The sequence below is a fragment of the Canis aureus genome, chromosome 8 (genome assembly GCF_053574225.1).
Source record: "Canis aureus isolate CA01 chromosome 8, VMU_Caureus_v.1.0, whole genome shotgun sequence".
NCBI classification, from domain to species: domain Eukaryota; kingdom Metazoa; phylum Chordata; class Mammalia; order Carnivora; family Canidae; genus Canis; species Canis aureus.
In genome coordinates, this window is record NC_135618.1 from 65,500,520 (window position 1) to 65,521,341 (window position 20,822).

General features: G+C 42.8%; 1 protein-coding gene across 7 annotated transcripts in view; it reads right to left on the reverse strand.

Moving 5' to 3' along the window:
• The window catches only part of RNF216 (ring finger protein 216), a 161,203-nt gene that overhangs the window by 14,600 nt on the left and 125,781 nt on the right, over positions 1-20,822 (reverse strand). For 4 of the 7 annotated variants that reach the window (XM_077907696.1, XM_077907694.1, XM_077907697.1 and 1 more), the window contains 3 exons: positions 15,629-15,726; positions 10,922-10,984; positions 7,063-7,285 (listed from right to left, as the gene is read on the reverse strand). In XM_077907696.1, coding sequence (XP_077763822.1) covers positions 7,063-7,285; positions 10,922-10,984; positions 15,629-15,726 — 384 coding nt within the window. Of the gene's footprint in view, positions 1-16; positions 519-7,062; positions 7,286-10,921; positions 10,985-15,628; positions 15,727-20,822 lie in introns of those variants that run through there. The other 3 variants (XM_077907698.1, XM_077907695.1, XM_077907699.1) reach the window with 2 other exon arrangements.

Consider the following 20,822-nt stretch of genomic DNA (forward strand, 5'->3'; position numbering starts at 1 on the left):
TACAGTTTGCCCTTTCCTTCAGTCACTGGGGAGCGGGCAAGGCAGGGGATTGGGGGGCAGGAGGCAGGCTTACTTAGAGCCTCAGGAGGTAGCAGAGCTGTGGAGTAAGAGCAATTCCTAGGTCCCTCAGTCTAATTTTCTGCCCAGTGAGGAGGTGGTTCCTGACAAGCACATACCTGGCTTCCACTGAGGACTCACTGCTTTTCAAACTGGGAGTTCCAAGGATTAAGGTTAGGCCCAAAGAATGGTTTGCTGTGGTTCTCACACAAGGGCCAGCTTGTTACCCTGACACCTCCTCTTAGGCATACTGGAGATATCAGGCACCAGGGGTAAAATTTGGTGGCCAATGATCTTTGCTTTGGCTTATAGAATGCTGGCATGAAACATGTTTTAAAGATACTTGGATTAATGGCCCATCTTTAAAAATCAGGAGATATCAGAATAAAGTACAGATTTCCACCTTCTCCAGAGAATCTGAAGCCATGGTAACCATGAGTACAATTGCACTTGGTGACAATCTGTGGGAGGAAAGTAGCGCCTTGGACAGGGCCTATACCCTCTCCTATTTGCCGCAGTCAGCACCATATCCTACTGCCCCAGACCCAGCCCACTTTACATTCATCAATCACTGATGTTACTATTTGCCCTGTGTAACTTGGGTCTGTGACCTCAGCTACATGCTGCTGGTGTTTTATGTGTAAATCTTCTCTCTCTTTTTTTTTTTCTTTTTTAAAAGAGTTTTTCATTTATTTGAGAGCAAGTGAATGAGCACAAGCAGAATGGGCAGGGGAGGGATGCCTGGACGGCTCAGTCAGGAGTCTCTGCTTTTCTCTCTGTCTCTCATGAATAAATAAAATCTTAAAAAAAAAAAAAAAAAAAAAAAAAGGGAGGGGGCACGGCAGAGGGAGAGGGAGAAGCAGGCTCCTGGCTGAGCAGGAACCTGATGTGGCGCTCAATCCCAGGATCCTGGGATCACAACTGAAGACAGATGTTTAACTGACTGAGCCACTTCGGTATTCCTCATGTTTTTTTTTTTTTTTTAAATGATTGATTGATTTAGAAGAGAGAGAGAGAAGGGAGGGAGGGAGGGAGAGAGAGAGAGAGAGAGAGAGAGAGAGAAAACACCTACAGAGGGAAGGGTAGAGGGAGGAGAGAGAATACACAAGCAGACTCCCCAGCTAAGCTTGGAGCCTGACACAGGGCTCAATCCCAGGACACTGAGATCATGACCTGAGTCAAAATCAAGAGTGGACCGCTTTTTTTTTTTTTTAAAGATTTTATTTATTTACTCATGAGCAACACAGAGAGAGAGAGAGAGAGAGAGGCAGAGACACAGGCAGAGGGAGAAGCAGGCTCCATGCAGAAAGCCCAACGTGGGACTCGATCCTGGGTCTCCAGGATCATGCCCCAGGCTGCAGGAGGCGCCAAACCGCTGCGCCACGGGGGCTGCCCAAGAGTGGATCGCTTAACCGACTAACCACCTAGGTGCCTCTCCATATTTTTTCCTATCTATCTATCTATCTATCTATCTATCTATCTATCTATCATCTATCTATCTAAAGATTTTTTAAAAAACTTATTTATTCATGAGACACACATACAGAGGCAGAGACACAGGCAGAGGGAAAAGCAGGCTCCATGCAGGGAGCCTGATGTGGGACTTGATCCCGGGACTCCAGGATCATGCCCTGAGCCAAAGGTAGACACTCAACCACTGAGCCACCCAGGCGTCCCTTTTCCTACGTTTTATTTTTTCCTACGTTTTAAAACATAGGTATAGGGCAGCCCTCGTGGCTCTGTAGTTTGGTGCCGCCTTCAGCCCAGGGCCTTCCGTTTATTTTACCACTAATGATGCTTATAAATACTGTTTATCAGAGTTTTTGGTGCTTGCCTTATGATCTAGTATACAATCAGTTTTCATAAATATATATTTGAAAAGAACATCTCTTCCCCTGCTGTGTGCAATATTCTATATATGTTCATTAGATCAAGCTTCTTATTTATGTTGTCAAAAAAAGAAAGAAAATGAAAAGGCAGGAGAGTGAGCAAAAATATACACAATACTAAGGACTCATATCCAAAATATACAAAGAACTCTTACATCTCAATTATAAGGAGACAAACAACTCGATTTAAATAATGGATCAAGAGGTAACCTGGCTGGCTCAGTCAGTGGAGCATGTGACTCTTGATCTCAGGGCTGTGAGTTTGAACCCCACATTGGGTGTAGAAATTACTTAAAAATAAAATCTTTTTACGGGGTGCCTGGGTGGCTCAGTCAAGCAGCCAACTCTTGATTTCACCTCAAGTAATAATCTCAGGACCTTGAGATCAAGCCCCTAGTCAGCCTCCATGCTCAGTGGGGAGTCTGCTTGAGATTCTCTCTCCCTCTTCTTTTGTCCCTCCCCATGCACTTTCTCCCTTTCCCTAAAATAAATAAATAAATCTTTAAAAAAATCAAACCTTTGGAAATAATAGGCCCAAAAAAGGGGAAAAAGCCCTAAAACTTCACAAAGGAAGATGTAAAAAGGCTAGTAAGCCCAAGAAAAGATGCACCACACAATTAGCCATCAGGGAAGTGCAAATTAAAACCACACCATGACTATCATAAATAAATAAAAATTAAAAAAAATAAAAAATAAAAAAAATAAAACCACACCAAGGGGCTCCTCGGTGGCTTACTGGCTGAGCATCTGCCTTTGACTCAGGTCATGGTCCCAGGGTCCTGGGATCGAGTCATACATTGAGCTCCCTGTGGGGAGCCTGCTTCTCCCTCTGCCTATGTCTCTGCCTTTCTCTGTCTCTCATGAATAAATGAAATCTTTAAGAAAATTTTAAAAAATAAAACCAGGCCAAACTCTCTTTGCCTGTCTCTCTCTCTCATGAATAAATAAATAAAATATTTAAAAAAATAAAACATAGGTGTATACAGCATCAGTTAAGAAAAAAAAATTTTTTTTTTTTAAATTTTTTTTATTTATTTATTTATGATAGTCTCACAGAGAGAGAGAGAGAGAGGCAGAGACACAGGCAGAGGGAGAAGCAGGCTCCATGCACCGGGAGCCCGACGTGGGATTCGATCCCGGGTCTCCAGGTTCGCGCCCTGGGCCAAAGGCAGGCGCCAAACCGCTGCGCCACCCAGGGATCCCAAGAAAAAAAATTTTTTTAAGTAAACTCTTACCCCCAACTCTATGTGGGGCTTGAATTCACAACCCTGAGATCAAGTCACATGCTTTACTTACTGAACCAGCCAGGCACCCTAGCATCACTTTTTATAGCTGTACACTATACTAATGTGAGTGTCCCACTCCTGGGCTGTTCACTGCTATACTTCTATGTGAGGTTAAACAAAATTCCATCTTGTCTAATCCATTGCTATTTGGGAGCTTTCCGTAATTCACAGCCAAATATAGGGATGTTTATTCATTTCTTATTGAATTGTATCACTCTTTACATATTAATATTTATCTGTATCATATATGTATTACAATTTCCCTCAGGTTTTCATATACCTTTATCTTTTTTTTTTTTTTTTTAAGATTTTATTTATTTATTCATGATAGACACAGAGAGAGAGGCAGAGACACAGGCAGAGGGAGAAGCAGGCTCCATGCAGGGAGCCCGATGTGGGACTTGATCCTGGGTCCCAGGATCACATCCTGGGCCGAAGGCAGGTGCTAAACCGCTGAGCCACCCAGGGATTCTACCTTTATCTTTGTTCATGGTGTCTTTTGTAAAGATGATTTAAGTATTTCTAGTCTGCCCTTGATATAACACTAAGAAGGCTCTTCCCTTCCTAGGGAATGATACAAGTAATTTTCTTTTGCTTTCTTGAAGTACTTCCAAAGCGTTAACCCAGTGCCCCAAAAGAACTAATGAAGCTTTCTCTCTCCACTGATAGCCAGTGTGATCTTGAAAACTTAAATTAGGCCAAGTCACCCCACTGTGTAAGCCCTGCAATAGCTCCCACTGTACCCAGTGAGCCCCATGGCCTGGTTGTGCCTCTATCACTTTCCTCCCCTAGCTCACCACCTGCAAATCATACCAGCCTTCATTCTGGTTCCTGAACAGGCTGAATTGGTTTGGTTTCCTTGGCCTGTCTTGCTCTTCCTCCTCAGGCAGGCCTCTCTGCAAATACTGCCTCCCAGAGAACACATCCAGGTCACTCTATCTAAAGGCAGCTTCCTTCCCTCCCCCACTCCAGCTGCACTCTCCTTCATAGCACTAACTAGAGGAAGGATCCGTTTCAGAGTGTAAACTCCAGGATGATGGGGCTTTTCTGTTCAGTCCTGGCAACACCAAATAGTTAAGAATTGAATTAAATGGGAATTGCAGCAAATGTCTAGATTTTGGAGTGAAGTAACTGTAATATGTAACTGTAATACTAAGTCTTGCCTTTGAGGGAGAAGAGGCTTCTCCACTATCAGGTCATCTTCCCATCCTCAGGGAGAGCTGAGGACTGTCACCAGGCCTCCTTTGGTGTACTTCCTCAGGCCTTTTGTTCACTCCCAGTTAGCAGGATTTTCACTGTTATGCTCAATCTTTTTGGTAGAACAAATCTTGGCACATATTGCATTGCTATCCTCACAGAATTTCTTTTTCTTTTTTTTTTTTAAGATTTTATTTATTTATTCATATATATATAGAGAGAGGCAGAAACATAGGCAGAGGGAGAAGCAGGCTCCCTGTAGGGAGCCTGATGCAGGAGTTGATCCCAGGATCCCGGGATCCCAACCCAAACCAAAGGTAGACGCTCAACCACTGAGCCACCAAGGTGCCCCTCCTTGTCGAGTTTTGAACTTAAAAAAAATTATTTTAACAAGAATTGATACAGTTTCTATTAAAACTTACTTAGGAACAAAGCCTATTTCTCAACCCTCCTGATGTCCTTCAATATAGTTTTATAGTTTTCTTCATATTTGTTAATGGTAATTTCTAAATATTTTACAATTTTTATTTGCTATATAATGTGAATGACATTCTGTATATTTATTTTGTATCTAGCCATCTTTCTACTACTTCTAATAGCTTTCCAGTTGATTATTTGGTCTTTTCTCAGGCGAAAATGATAGATTTGCCTTTCACCATTATATAGTGCTTAGAACAGTGTCTGAAACACAGTGGGTGCCCAATAAACACTGGCATTATGTTCTATTCTTAGTTAACTGAATTGACTAGCAGTTCCAAAACAAAATAGTGGTGATAGTCTTATATTTGATTATTTGGTAATGCATCTATGTACTTCACTATTAACATGCTAAGGACTATTCTGAAATATCCGGTTTAAAAATAACCATCTTGTGATCCCTGGGTGGCGCAGCGGTTTAGCGCCTGCCTTTGGCCCAGGGCGCGATCCTGGAGACCCGGGATCGAGTCCCACATCGGGCTCCCAGTGCATGGAGCCTGCTTCTCCCTCTGCCTATCTCTCTCTCTCTGTGTGACTGTCGTAAATAAATTAAAAAAAAAATTAAAAAAAAAAAACCATCTCTCTAATACTATTCTTTATTTTTAAACCATTTTATTATTAGAGAGAGAGCACGTGCAGAGCAGAGGGAACTGCAGAGGGAAAGGGAGAAGCAGGCAACCCGCTGAGCTGGGAGCCCGATGCAGGGCTCAATCCCAGAACTCCGGGGATCATGACCTGAGCCAAAGGCAGAAACTCAACTGACTGAACCACTCAGGTACCCCTGATACTATTCTTTAAACCTTAAACCAAGAATAGATATTTGAGGGACACCTGAGTGGCAGAGTGGTTGAGCATCTGCCTTTGGCCCAGGGCGTGATCCTGGAGTCCCGGGATCGAGTCCCACATCGGGCTCCCTGCATGGAGCCTACGTCTCCCCTTGCCTATGTCTCTGCCTCTCTCTGTGTCTCTCAAGAATAAATAAATAAAATCTTAAAAAAAAAAAGATATTTGATTTTATTACTTCTTTTCCCATTTAAAGATCTCCTATGGTTAGTTATATTAATAAAACTTTTTTAGAAAGATTTCATTTATTCATGAAAGACAGAGAGAGAGAGAGAGACAGAGACAGAGAGAGACAGAGAAAGGCAGAGGGAGAAGCAGGCTCTATGCAGGGAGCCCGATGCAGGACTCGATCCTGGGACTCCAGGATCACTTCCTGGGCGGAAGGCAGGCACCAAACTGCTGAGCCACTCAGGGATCCCCTATATTAATAAAACTCTTAATACTGAACCATCCCTGCATTTCTGGAACAATCTCACTTGGTTTTTCTTTTTTTTTTTTTAAGATTTTATTTATTTGAGTGAGAGAGAGGGAGAGCACATGCACGCAGAGGGAGAGAAAAAGAATCCCAAGCAGCGCAGAGCCCCATGTGGGGCTCAATTTCATGATCTTGAGATCACTACCTGAGCTGGAACCAAGGCAGAGACACTCAACCAACCGAGGCATCCAGATGCCCCAATGACTTTGGTTGTAGTTTCTATCTGCTGATATTTTAGAGAATTAAAAACCTATACTAAGAAGTTAGAAGGGGGACGCGTAAGTGGCTCAGCGGTTGGGTGGCTGCCTTCAGTTCAGGTTGTGATCCTGGGATCTGGGACTGAGTCCCGTATCAAGCTCCTGCGGGTAGCCTGCTTCTCCCTCTGCCTGTGTCTCTGCCTCTCTTTCTCTGTCTCTCATGAATAAATAAATAAATCTTAAACAAAAAAAAAAAAAAAAAAAAAAAAGAAGGGTCTGTATTTTTCTTTTTTTTTAGGGTTATCTCTGTCTGGTTTTGGTGTTAGCGTTATGTTGGCCTTATACAGACATATGTAAAACTATCTTTTCTTGTCTATGCTCTGGGACTTATTTCAGATGGCACAGAAAAATTATATTCCAAAGGCCTGAAAGAATTTGACCATAAACTGTTTGGATGTCTGCTTTTGAGGGTGTGTAGCTTTCTGATTATTTTCTCATTTTTATCCTGCGCTTATTGGCCCATGTAATTTTCTATCTTTTCATGAGTCATCATGTGTTATGTTTATGTACAATCCCTTTCCTTATGTTATCTGACCAATATTTTCCCCTACAAAGCAACAGGCAGTTATGCATTCACTTACGGTAGGATCGGTCCAGAGAGAGCATCTTGAACACTCCTGGCAAGGGGCTCCTGGTGAGCGAGGATGCTGACAGAAATGGTCATATCCATTGATAGACACTCGACAGAGGTAGCACATCTGGGCACCACAGCGGCAAGACATACGGTTGCAGCCTTCGGATTTGATGAGGCCAGTCCCACACTTGTGGCATTTTCTAATGCGGGCTGCAGTCATTTTTTCTTCACTGAGGAAAGAATACATGAATGGAGACAGCAGGGAAGAGGATGGGAGAGAAAAATACAATGGCCACTAAGTATGTCTTCCCATAGGTGACTGCCTAGCCCTTTTGGGGACATCTGAAGAGTGAAAAGAACCTATGCTTTGGAGTTGAGAAATATATTCTGTTCATTAGTTGTATGACCCTGGGTAAAGTATTCAACTGCTTGGAGACTCAGTTCCCTTATTTTTAAATTAGGAAAACCCAACTTTCTTCATCATGTTTTGAGGATTATTACAGCTAAGACAGAAAGTACCATGGTTCAGTGCCTGACACCTACCATTTAGGAAATGATTATTGTTTGTTATAGGAGTTCCCGTAGGCTTAAAATGGAGAGAGAAAAAAAAACTCCTTAATCATGTGTTTTATATATGTGAAGCTTGCTAATAAAGAGCTAGTAAGCCTAAACCTTTGCTATATACACACTTTGGATTTTATCCATTAAAAAATTATTGCTTTTAAGAGGTGGAGAGAAAGTGAGGAAGGAGTGGGCATGTCCAGTGTGGAGCCTAACTCAAGACTCAATTTCAAGACCCTGAGATAAGGACCTGAGTTGAAATCAAGAGTTGGACACTTAACCGAATGAGACACCCAGATGCCCCCTATCACCTTGGATTTTATTACTCAGTGGGAAGTGGGGAGAGACACAGTTGGGGACAACCCAACAGCTTGTTTATACATTCTTCCTGCTGGCAGTGCCCATCTCCATGTCAAAATCCCACATTTCCAGACTCCCTTTTAGCAAGGCTATCGGCATGTCCTCGAGGAGGAGTCAGTCCTGGCCAATGGGAAGCTTGTAGAAAAGCTACTTGTTTGCAGAAGTACTTTAACTGATATGGAGGGGCAGATGACTAGAGCCGAAAGGACACGTCTTGGCTCTTTGCCAAGAGCTGGCACTGCTGAATTAGTTTCTTCTGAAGTGCACTGTTCCTAATTCTAAAATAACACTTGCTATCCTGGCCTATAACTGTTTATGTATCTATCTTCTCTACTTAGTTGAGTTCCTCAAAGTTGTCAAAAATGCATGCCTATGGAGACTAGGAAAGGCAGGAATGACCCCAATGGTGGAGAAGCCCCCAAACTGGGACTTAACCCACTGTTCTGAGCATGTCTCTTCCTTCCAAGCAGAAACCCAGAGTGGTACCAGGGAAGTCTTTCCCTGCAAAGACTCAACAGCCTGGGGATGAGTTTTGACCTGCAGGCTCTTTCCTCACACTGGGAAAACAGTCTTCTTCCTCCCCTGGCTCCCAGGGTTTCTGCTAAGTAAGGGAAGCCAGGTGAGTCTAGGGTCAGGCAAGTGTTTTTAATTACTGATATTTAGAAGACTGTCAGTTTGCTCCTTAGAAGTTAGATCATGTGCTTAAAAATAGAAATGAATTAGAAAATTGGCTGCTATTCATTTAGGTTTCATTTTTGAATGGCCCAAAATGCAGGAAGGCTCTGGCTTGAAAAGAATTAAAACCCAGTTCAAGTTACAGAAGAACAAATTAGGTCTAAGTTTTGTTGAATAGGAAACATCGTCAAGGAGACAAAGTTTAAATAAAGTGAATTTGTTATTGTCAACTTAATAATATAGCACACATGTTCATGATTTCGGGTTATTCAGCAATTGGGAAGATACTTCTCAATGCTCCCTGTTAAAACTTACAAGGTTCTGAGGCAAAAGTTTCCAGTATTTCCAATATGAAAATCTGTGGTCAAGACACAACTTCAATTTTCTATAGCACAAGTTTTCTATTTAAGAGCATCTTCAAGATTGATGTGTGACTTTAAGCCATTATGCTTTGGGGGCCTGGAGCTGGCTGACTTTTCTCTGGGTAACTGCTATGGTTATAGTGTGGGAGAGGAGTGGATGAAAACAATCAAGGTTAGGGCGCTGGTGGCTCAGTCAGTTAAGTGTCTAATTCTTGCTCTTGGCTTGGATCTTGATCTCATGGTCATGAGTTTGAGCTCTGCGTTTGCTACATTAAAAAAAAAAAAAAAAAAAGAAAAGAAAAGGAACTAAGGTTACAGAGTCCTTTCCTGAAGGCTTGGGAAGAGGGTGCATTTATTTTCTTGCCCCATTCCACTAAGCTGTCAGTCACCCAAGTAATAGTGGATATGGTAGGGGAGAAAAGGCATTCCTAGAAAAATGGAGGAATATACAAAGGGTATCCACCACTCAACAGTGCTCTAACGTTTAAATAGCCGTTCAACACGGCATTTCCACATTCATAAGACCAGTACTAGGTAGGACCAGAATGACTCTGTACCAAAAAAATATTGCTTTTATGGATTGTGGTGACCACCTATCTAGTAACACAAAAGTGCAAAATGGGATGAGGAGAAATCAACGGATTCTTTTGGGATAAGTGGTTTGGGAACTAATTTCTAAACTAGGCAGGAAACAAACAACCCCACAGGATGTGTTTCTGGGCAGAACAGGAAGAGAAGCCTGAACCGCAGCTGTGTCTGCTGACCTTGCGTTCAAACAGGAAGGTTCACTGCCCTCGTCCACATAACCATTCTAGATTCTATAGCTCTGTGAGTATTTGTTCTCACCACTGTTTAACTATGTTGGGAACTTCTGTTTGGGAGTGGTCTTCATTTTTTGCAGCATATACTATTCAAAATGTTAGATGGCTATCCTTTGTGAATATATTTAATTGTAGTAAAATGCACATAAAATTTCCATTTTAGCCATTTCAAAGTGTATAATTTAGGGGCATTTAGTATATTTCCAGTAATGTGCAACCATTCACTGCTATCTAGTTCTAGAACATTTTCATCATCCTCAAAGAAAACTCCATACCTTTTAAGCAGTCACTCTCCACATCCCTCTGCCCCTGACACCCCTAACCTGCCTTCTGTCTCTAATGGACTTGTCTATTCTTTTTGTGTTGTTGTTGTCTATTCTTTATATAGGTAAATATCCAAATGCCCACAGACCTTTCATATACATGGCACCAACAAGAGGTGGTCTTTTTTTTTTTTTTTTTTTTTTTTTTTTTGAGAGGTGGCCTTCTGTGCATGGCTTCTTTCACTGAGGTCTCCGAGGTTCGTCTGGGATGCAGCATGGGCTTTCATTCTCTTTTTATCACTGAGTAATATCCCACTCTGCAGTATACTGAACTTTACTGTTCATCAGTTGAAGGACATTTGGGTTGTTTCCTTCTTTGGCTATTGTGAATCGTGCTGCTAGGAACATTCATGGATAGGTTTTTGTTGGAATACCTGCCTTATCTCATACCACTTATTATGCTGTATTTTATGATTCAGCAATGGTAAATAGCTTATAATACCCTGTGTGTAGTACCCTGCTGTTCCTTATTTTTAACACTTGGCAACTGGCAGGACTCTTTGGCTCTCTGGGCCAGAGAGTAAGGGCTATATTGTGAGGAAAGGAAGTAAAGCCAGTAGAGGACCTTCTCTCTACAAAAAGTAATACCATATTCCTCTGGACATCTTTGAGATCAGTGCTTCAAAGGTACAGGGGTGCTAATTCTCAACACATCTCATTTTACTTGTTTGGCCTATAGAGATAGTGGGTCTTGAAGAACGTTACTGTAAGCCTCATCAGGTGCTGACCCCACTTGCAGCTGCTGTCCAGATGTCATTTCTTACCAGAGCAAATAAATACAGCCTTTGGCAATTGGTATGCAGCCTCTGATCTGGAACACGCTTTCTCTGTCCAAAAACATGGAGAACACCAGAAGCAGTTGGCAAGGACCTTGATCATCTATTGTCCAAAAGGACAACACACTGGTCTTCTATTCAAAAGACATGCAGATAAAACCTGGGTGCATATTCCTATATATATATATATACTCTATATACAGACTAACAGGTACTCCAAGGATACATTAATATGTGTGTGCATGCCAGAAGATGGGAGATAAATCCCTTGAAAATAGAGAGATCTGTAATCTCTCTGATGCTCTGGTGGTCTGGAGGTCAGATGTGTGTATTAGGCTATTCTTTCCAAAGTTAAGCACATGTTACTCTATCTTATATCCCTCACCATGAAGAAAGAAGTTAGACATTTGCGAGGCCTTTCTGGATTTTGGAATTAACATATGATCACACTTGGATGTGCCACTCTGTTCCATTTACTGCTGATACAAAAGGCTGCCAGGTTTAAGTAGGCCCCAGACTAAGACCCTGAATGGAGTGAGTGGCAGGAACTGACAGGATGATCAGGATGGACGTTCTGCTTCAAAAAGTAACCAACTCTTCTCCTGCTAAGAAACCTCTCCTCGCCCATGACCAAGTCCTGGAGTAGTCCAAATGCCTGACCATGGGGCACTGAGAAACGGTTTACAGAGTTGGACAATACTCCATTGCCAACTATAAGTAGAATACATATGACTTGAGAAAATCCTAAAGGCAAGAAGTTATCTATTTAAGTGCTTGTGTCATGTTTGTAAATCAGGGCCTTCTGCTTCAACCAACCAACCAACCAACCAACCAACCAACCAACCAACCGTGAATACTTATGGAAGACTTAAGTGGCAAGAATCATTCTGGGCACTTAGGCAGTTTCATCTTCATAATAAGTAGGTAAAGGAATACTCTGTACTTTACAGATGAAGAAACTGAGGCACAGAAAGACTAGGAAATTTGTTCAAGGGTCTTAACTGTAGCTATCCATGTGATCACTCAATAAATCTATACTGAGTTTTATCAATAAGACATCTTTCTTTGGGGCAAAACAAAGGCTCAGGCGGCAGCAAGAGAAAACCTCCACTTCTCCTAAACCAAACCAGATGTAACTTGTCCATAGTAACAAGATTAATTTTGGGGGGGGAGATGGCTCATAAACTGGCTGAAAAGACAACTCCAAATAAGAAATTGTGAATGTTCTTGGCAATAGCATTAAGTGCTAGACTAAGTATATTGCCTGATAAGGTGACTATTTTGAAGAAAGTAATTTTGGACATGTCCATCACTTTAAGGCCATGCCACTGGTCAGGCCAGTGGCTGCTCTAAATTATAAAGGCTGGCTGATGTGGTAAGTCTAGATTTGAGGAAGCAACGCTAGAGTTTTCTAGTTGGAGTGGCATGTATAATTACTATGGATGTCATCGTCATCGTGTTAGTTTTACATTGTTGCCATAAACTTCATCATGGCTGCGAGGTCCCTTTGCCACGTGAGGTAAAGATATTCATAGGTTCTGGGGATCAGGGGCATGTTTCTGCCCACCACAGTCCGTCCTCTGGCCTCTAAATTCCTATCTACCCTACACCCCTACAGTCACCTCAACCCAGGAACTCAAAGGCCTCAAAACACCATAGTGTCAGCTCCGAGTTCCAAATCTCACTGTCTAAATCAAGTACAGATGAAGGCTCTGGATATGACCCCTTCTGAGACACACTTCCTCTCCAAAAAGGAAGAAAAGGAGGGAAAAAACGAGTCACCATTTATAATCAATTTAGAAATCCAGCTGGGCAAACTCCCTTGTATTTCAGACCCGAGAATCCTCCTCTGTGGTTATGGTGCTACGGAGTAAGCCCTCCTCTTCTCAAAAAAGGTAGCGTGTTTGCAGCTCAGCAGTTTTTAGTCAACTTGCTTCCTTTCTCTAGAATTCTGGGGATCCAGTGACTTTTTTCCTTTCACACTATGTCTTTCAGCCCAAGCTGGCAGTGTCTCTGGTGATATGAATATTCTCATCCACAGCTGGTTCCTAGACAAGCCCATCTCTACTTTGGACTCCTGCTGAGATGGCTGAGGGGTGATGCCTGAGTTTCCTAGAGGCTCCCTCGTTTAACTAAAGAGATCTGAAGGGTCCCCCCCTTGACCTCCTGATAGGGTTTACATGACTGAAGACTTTGACATTTGGAATACATCCTTGGTCTTCTCTCTAGGAGCATGCTTTTCCTGACAGTTAACATCTTAATTCTGGGGTCTTTTATTACCTGGATGGGATGAAGTTTCAGAAACAACTAAATCCTGTTCTTGCCCCTCAATCTCTCCTTCTGCTCAGTTTCCTCTCACCAGTGCTCAGCCTGCAAGTCTCCTCAGCTACATGTCCAGACCCATCATCTACGCCTTTTGCTTTCTGCACGACTACAGATGAGCCAGCTAAGTTTCCCGCCACCGAAATAGGAAAATGTTCTGCGCCTATTCCTAAGTCCTCATCAGCAGACCTTCACAGCCACAGCTCCACAAGGAGTCTATACATGGGCATTCAAGTATTCTCCAAGGCAATTTTGGCTTTGCCCATAATGCTCCTCACTTGCTTCTGAGCCCTCAAGGGGGAGGTTTCTAAAGTCCATATTTCTATTAGTTCAAGGCAATCTAGGCTTTTTTCTATCATGCTTTTCAAAGTTTCTCCAGCCTTTACCCATTGCCCAATTTGAAACCCACTTCCACATTTCTAGGTATTTGTTAGAGCAGCATCCCACTCCTGGCCCCCAAATCTGTGTTAGTCTTCTACTGCTGCTGTAAAAGGCCACAACTTTATTAGCTCAATGTAATATAAATGCATTCTTTTATAGATCTGTAGGTCAGAAGTCCAGCATGGATCTCCTCAAACAAAATCAAGATGTCATTTGGCTATATCACCTACTCTGGAAAAGAATGTTTGCTACTCCTGTGTCAGCAGAATTGTCTTTAGCGTTGTGGGACCGAGATCCTCGTTTTACTTGCTGCCAAATGAATGTTGCTCATTTGTTAGAAACAGCCACATCCCTTGGCTTAAGGCCTTTTTCCTCCAAAGCTGCAGCAGGAGGTGGAGTCCTCACCTATTTCTGAGTCTGTCTGTCACTACACCTCTATCTGACCATAGAAAAGTTCTCTGCTTTTAAGGAGTCATGTGATTATATTGGGCTTACCTGGCTAATCCAGGATCATCTCTCCATCTCAAGGTCCACAACCTTAATCACATCTGGAAAGTCCCTTTGGCCATGTAAAGTAACAGACTCACAGATTCCAGATATTAAATTAAGGCAGGGACATCTTAGGGGGTCATTATCCTGCCTATCAAATTTGTGGCAAAGAACACAGTCAGAAAACCATTTGTCTAGATTTAAAACGCCGCTATGCTAGTTACTACCTGCATGACCACACACAAATTTCTTGGGCTCTGTGCCTGTTGTATCATTCTGTAAACTGAGGATAATAGTACCTACTTATGGTGGATACTGGAAGACTATGAACTGCTCCATATAGTCATTTCCCATTTCATTCTTTTAGTAACAAAACCCACTCCTCACTCTTTGAATTTAAGCTGGACACAAAATCACCTGGCAAGAGATTATGCATGCTATCTGCCTTGAAGCTAGGTTGTGGCCACATGACTCAGTGTAGACCAACAGGTAGAAGCAGAAGTCTTTATTATTTATTTATTTATTTATTTACTCACTCACTCACAAATAAGAGAGAGAGAGAGAGAGAGAGAGAGAGAGAGATATTGAGAGGGGCAGAGACACAGGCAGAGGGAGAAGCAGGCTCCATGCAGGGAGCCCAACGTGGGACTCGATCCCGGGTCTCCAGGATCACACCCCAGGCGGAAGGCAGGCACTAAACCGCTGAGCCGCCCGGGCTGCCCTGAAGCATAAGTCTTCTAATCATACATAGGTGTACGTACACACACACACACACACACACACACTGTTAACAACTTAAAGGCTGCCTGCTTGGTAGCCTGTCTCTTTCTCCTTTTGTATGGACTGGAGTGTAAATGTGGCTACAACCAGTCAGTCATGTTAGACGAGAACACCATCTTAGGGAATGGTGAAGCAATGTGAGAAAGGAACGTGATCTCTGAATGACCTCATGGGAAAGATCTGCCTGGTGAGGCTGGTCTATCATAGGAAACAAGAATGGGCTTCTATATTATTTAAGTCATGTATTCAATGAGTTAATATTTGTAAAGTGCTCAGCCACACAGGGAGTGCTAACCAGTAATGATACTTATTATTACTGACTGCATTATTCTGCATTCTGGAGTCTGTAATTCTGCTTAACGTCTCTGGCCACCAATATCCTATACGAAACATGGATATAAGCAGCATTAGTGCAATCTAATCTACTTAAAATGTGTGACTTGGTTATTCGTTCAGATCATAAGAAGAAGAACAACTAACATTTGTTGAATTTGAATGCTTTAGGCACTGACTGTATTACATCAGACTTCAGGACCAGCTCTACGAGGTTGAAGAGATGAGAAAACAGAAGGGGTTAGGGTCACTTCTGAGGTCACTCTAGATTGGGGTTGGGGTGGCCTCAGAGCTTGGTCCTTCCCACAACACTCACTGCCCCCCTGGCCAAAGGGCAGGCCAATGGGGGAGCGGAGAACCAGTCACAAGCCCCTGAATGAGGTTACTCACATGGAGGTTCGGTACTTGATGTCATCTTTCTCAGCCAGCTCTTCACAGGTAAGGCCATTGTGTTCTTTCCAGAGTCCCTGACACTTCCTACAGGTTTCCTGGGGATAGAGGAGAGACACAAAGCTCCTGGTGAGGAGACACCACAGAAGTTTCTGTTCAACAACAGGAAATGTGAAACGAGTTTCACGTGGCTTGAGTTTTTTTTTTTTTTTTCCTGAGGATGGCTCTCTCTTTCAAGAGGGTTATTTCTAAAGATTTCTCTCAAGAGAAAAGGTAAGAATCAGAAGAAAGCATGGGGAAACTTCTCAGAGCAAAGATTGTGTTGCCCCCATCACCCTATTTGTAGAAGGCCTTCTAAAATGCCAGGAGAGCCACCTGAAAAAAAGCCCACAAAACAAAGAACACAGATATATATGATCTTGGGTTTTTAAAAATGAAATACTTTGAGTTGCTTGAGGGTAGGGTCTGTTTGGCCCTCATTAATTTCTGTAATCCCCACAACCAGTAGTCCAGTGTTGGTCAGGCACAGATTACTTCTGTTGAACTGAAGAATGGTCTAGATTAGGATCACTAAGAGTCCTTAAAGGAGACACCCCCTCAGTCAGCCCTTACTCATAAAACACAGTTATCAACCTCCATAGCTTAACACTGTTTATAAGCATAATTTTTAAAAAGATTTATTTGAGGGATCCCTGGGTGGCGCAGTGGTTTGGCGCCTGCCTTTGGCCCAGGGCGCGATCCTGGAGACCCGGGATCGAATCCCACATCAGGCTCCCGGTGCATGGAGCCTGCTTCTCCCTCTGCCTATGTCTCTGCCTCTCTCTCTTTCTCTCTCTGTGACTATCATAAATAAATAAAAAAAAAAATTTAAAAAAAAAAAAAAAAAAAAAAAAAGATTTATTTGAGAGAGGGAGAGAGAGACAGAGTGTGTGAGCAGGAGGAGCAGAGGGAAAGGGAGAGAGAAACTCAGGCAGACTTCCTGTTGAGCCCAATATGGGGCTTGATCTCATGACCCTGAGATCACAACCTGAGCTGAAAATCTAGAGCCAGAGCCTTAACCATCTGTGTCAGCCAGGTGCCCCTATAAACATGAATTTTTAAAAAATTACTACTTTTTATCCTAAGAACTTTCCTTGGGATGCCTGGGTGGCTCAGCGGTTGAGCATCTGTTTCTGACTCAGGGCAGGATCCCGGAGTCCTGTGATTGAGTCCCACATTGGGCTTCCTGCATGGAGCCTGCTTCTCCCTCTGCCTCTCTATCTGTGTCCCTCATGAAGAAATAAATAAAATCTTTTTTTAAAATTTATTTATTTTTTATTTATGATAGTCACAGAGAGAGAGAGAGAGAGAGAGAGGCAGAGACATAGGCAAAGATTTTTTTAAAATCTTAAAAAAAAAGAAAAAAAAACCTTCCTTGTTTACAAAATATTCACATGTATTAGAAACTCCATCTATAACAATTTACTTAAAAGATTTTACTTATTGATTTGACAGAAAGAGAAAGAGCACAAGCAGGGAGATTGGCAGGTAGAGAGAGAGGAAGAAGAAGCAGGCTCCCCGCTCAGCATGAAGCTTGATTCCAGGACCGGGAATCATGACCTGAGCCAAGGCAAAGGCAAACGCTTAACTGACTGAGCCACCCAGGCGTCCCTATAACAAGAATTTAAAGAAACATTAACCCAATTAAATTTCCATAACTGGAAATAACTACCTTAATAAGTACAATGAAGGATAAGATGGTGTTGTCAGCTTTAACTGGGAACCCAATCTATTCTGGGGAGGGAGATGGTGAAGGTTTGAGGAAATGGAGTCTAAGTTTTTTTTTTTAAAGATTTTATTTATTTATTCATGAGAGATGCAGAGAGAGAGAGAGAGAGAGACAGAGAGAGAAAGAGGCAGAGACACAGGCAGAGGGAGAAACAGGCTCCATGCAGGGAGCCCAACACGGGACTTGATCTTAGGTCTCCAGGATCACACCCTGGGCTGAAGGCAGTGCTAAACTGCTAAGCCACCAGGGCTGCCCAAGTCTGAGTTCTGAAAGATGAGTCAAAGATAGTGAAAGGAGAATCACATTCCAGACAGAGGAAAAGAAAGAGAATACTCTGGCAGATGAAGCTGAGCAAGTGTAGTTCCTGTGGCTGAACTGCAGAGAGTGAAGCCTGCAGGGACCAGTCCATCTGATTGCAATCATCAGTCTAGCCCTTGGTATTAAGCATGTCAGGAAGGCCTCAAGAGGAAGTACCATGATCCGATGTGTGGCTTAAAAGATCACAGTGTATGAGGGGAGCCTGGGTAGCACAGAATGGTATGCACAGTGTAGACGCTATCAATTCTACAAAACAAAGGTGTTGGTGGGGAGAATACAGTGATCTATAAAGTCAATCTGAATGGTTACCTAAAAAATTGGTAGGGCTGATTCTCCCAAGTGGGTGGAAGGCAGGGGTGAGACTTCTTCTTCTTCTTCTTTTTTTTTTTTTAAAGATTTTATTTATTTATTCGTGAGAGAGAGAGAAAGAAGCAGAGACACAGGCAGAGGGAGAAGCAGGCTCCATGCAGGGAGTCCGACGTGGGACTCGATCCTGGGACTCCAGGATCACGCCCTGGGCTGAAGGCAGGCACTAAACCTAGGGATGCCCAGGGGTGAGACTTCTTACTTCAGGCTTTTTTCATCTTTTGAATCTTATACTATATAAATGTACTACCTAACTAAAAAATAAATAAATAACATTGGAAAAGAGAGAGAAATGAAGCAGACTATTTGGGGAGCTGAGAACCTGAACAACCCTTTGGGTAAACAGGCTTCAATCAGTGGAATGGGATGGGTGGGGATAGAGATGAGCCGATCAGAAATTTGATATTACACACCACTGCTTCCAAGGGATGTGATGTTCTTTGGTCTCCTACCTACACTCCCCATCAGTGAACAGAGGCTAAATCAATAGTGACTTAATTATTACATACCAAAATGTAAAGCAGCCCCAAACCTGTTTTGAAAAGACCTTGTGCCTGACTATTCTGGGAAATTGGAGGATAAACAACAGCTGGAATAGATGAGCTGGATCTGGATCTTAAGCTTTTAAACAATACTAATCTAGCCACCCACCAGGAGTAACAGCTTGACAACAATGCATGGCATTTAGTGTTTTTTTTTTTTTTTTTAAGCATTCCTGGTGATGCATTTATTAATTCATGGGACGTTCTTCATAAGGAAGAATCCATTTTCTAAGTGAGACATGGTCTACTGACAGCAAGATGGCCTGGTCAAATGGAGTCAGTTGTGAGCAAGCGCTTATACAATGACACCACTCACTTCCAAAATCACAGTAGTTCTCCAAGTCCCGGGGTGGATTTTCAGCCACAGTGCTTCTCAGTGAAGGGCTCAGGGGTCCCAGAGAATAAAACGGAAATGTCTTTTGAAGAGACTAACTAGCTAGACATTGAAACCCACAATTAAAATAAGGCAGGAGAATAGAAATCTGGGTAAATTTAACATGTGGAGCTTTCTGTGTTGTTTCTTTAAAATGTACCCCTTCTCTCGTAAACTGTGTATTTCACTCAACTGTAATTCTCTCAAGTGCAGCTAGGCTTTGTTCCTAGACTCAACAAATGCTTAAACAACATTACACAGAAGAAACGTTCTTAGACATTTTTAACACAAGGATAATTATATTCTTCAAGATGAGGTTAATGAGAAGATTCTAAGGTAGAGTACACTCTGGAAGGTAGAGTACACTCTGACGTGCAAACTTCAAAACACGCAGACAAGCATATCCCGGCTATCAGATCTGACTGGCACCCGGATGCAGTCATCAAGGGCTGCTGTGGGTCTGGGTTCTTCATGGTATCACATAGGGTGTTTTGGTTAAGTTTTATGCTGCCCCTTTAGTCTTCCAGATGCAGCAAGGTGTTTGGACTATTCACTGAGGTCTCAGCTTTGCAATATAAAGAAAACACTCCATAGCCTCCCTTCACACACTTGTGGCTGCTTAAATACTATTTTATGGGTAAGGCAGAAGATTAAGCTTGGTTTCAGATGACCCTGTCAGGGAGCTGTTGAGTTCTTCATTTAAACAGCTTCCTCAAAGACCAGCAAACACTGCCCTAGTCCTCACCTCGTCTACACACAGCTGGGCTTACTGCTGCTGGCAAAACACTCAAGAGAAGATGAAACCAAGAGTCCAAGTCACCAGACTTTGTCCTCCCTGCTCGCCATCCCTCCAGGCCTATTCTGAAGTTATTTGGTTCTCCCTGCACCCTGCATCTTACTTGATGGACTTCAAGTCTTTTTTTTTTTAATTTTTTAAAAAATATTTTATTTATTTATTCATAGAGACACAGAATGAGAGAGAGGCAGAGACACAGGCAGAGGGAGAAGCAGGCTCCATGCAGGGAGCCCGATGTGGGACTCGATCCTGGGTCTCCAGGATCATACCTCAGGCTGCAGGCGGCGCTAAACCGCTGCGCCATGGGGGCTGCCCGATGGACTTCTAGTCTTGTCTAGGAGTGGAACATAGTAGAAACTGCCTACTTGTTTTGAAATGGTTCCTCCAGCAAAACTTCTAGATCCATGGTCCAGGGTAGAGAAGTTGCTGATCTAGATATGGGGCATGAGGCTGCAGCTGATTCAAACAGAATCTCTGAAACTCAAGCTCTCTGCTTTGCCATCTCAGGCACTCCAAAAATGGGTGGGGCTATAAACCTCAAACCCCTTAAAGCAAAAGATGAGGCCCAGGTACCTGACTATTCACAAATGCTGAGCTAACTCCAGGAGTCACAGGGCCATGTGCATTCAGACCACATATGTCTCTCAGTTGTCAAGGTATTCAGTTCTTCCTCACCTCCAGGTCCAAATGACACATGGACACCAACTAAGAGCAAGAGACCAAGTTTAAGACAGGAACAAAGACCACAAGACTGACGCTGGAACCCTTGGGAACCAATAAAACTGGGCAAACTCAAAGGTTAGTAGAATTGGGGCCTTTCCTTCCTTTAAGGAAATCCAAGAACTTCTATTTTTCCCAGGGCAAGGATGCACACAGTCTCTTGAGGAAGTCAGAGAAGTGAGCAACCCACATGGAGCAGCACAGTGGAGTTAAGTATAATAGTGCACACACAAGGAAGATAGCAGAGAGGGGGAGGAGCTAAGTAAGACAAGGGTTCTTTGAGGAGTTGGCAGCTTCCTGGGACTGAATAA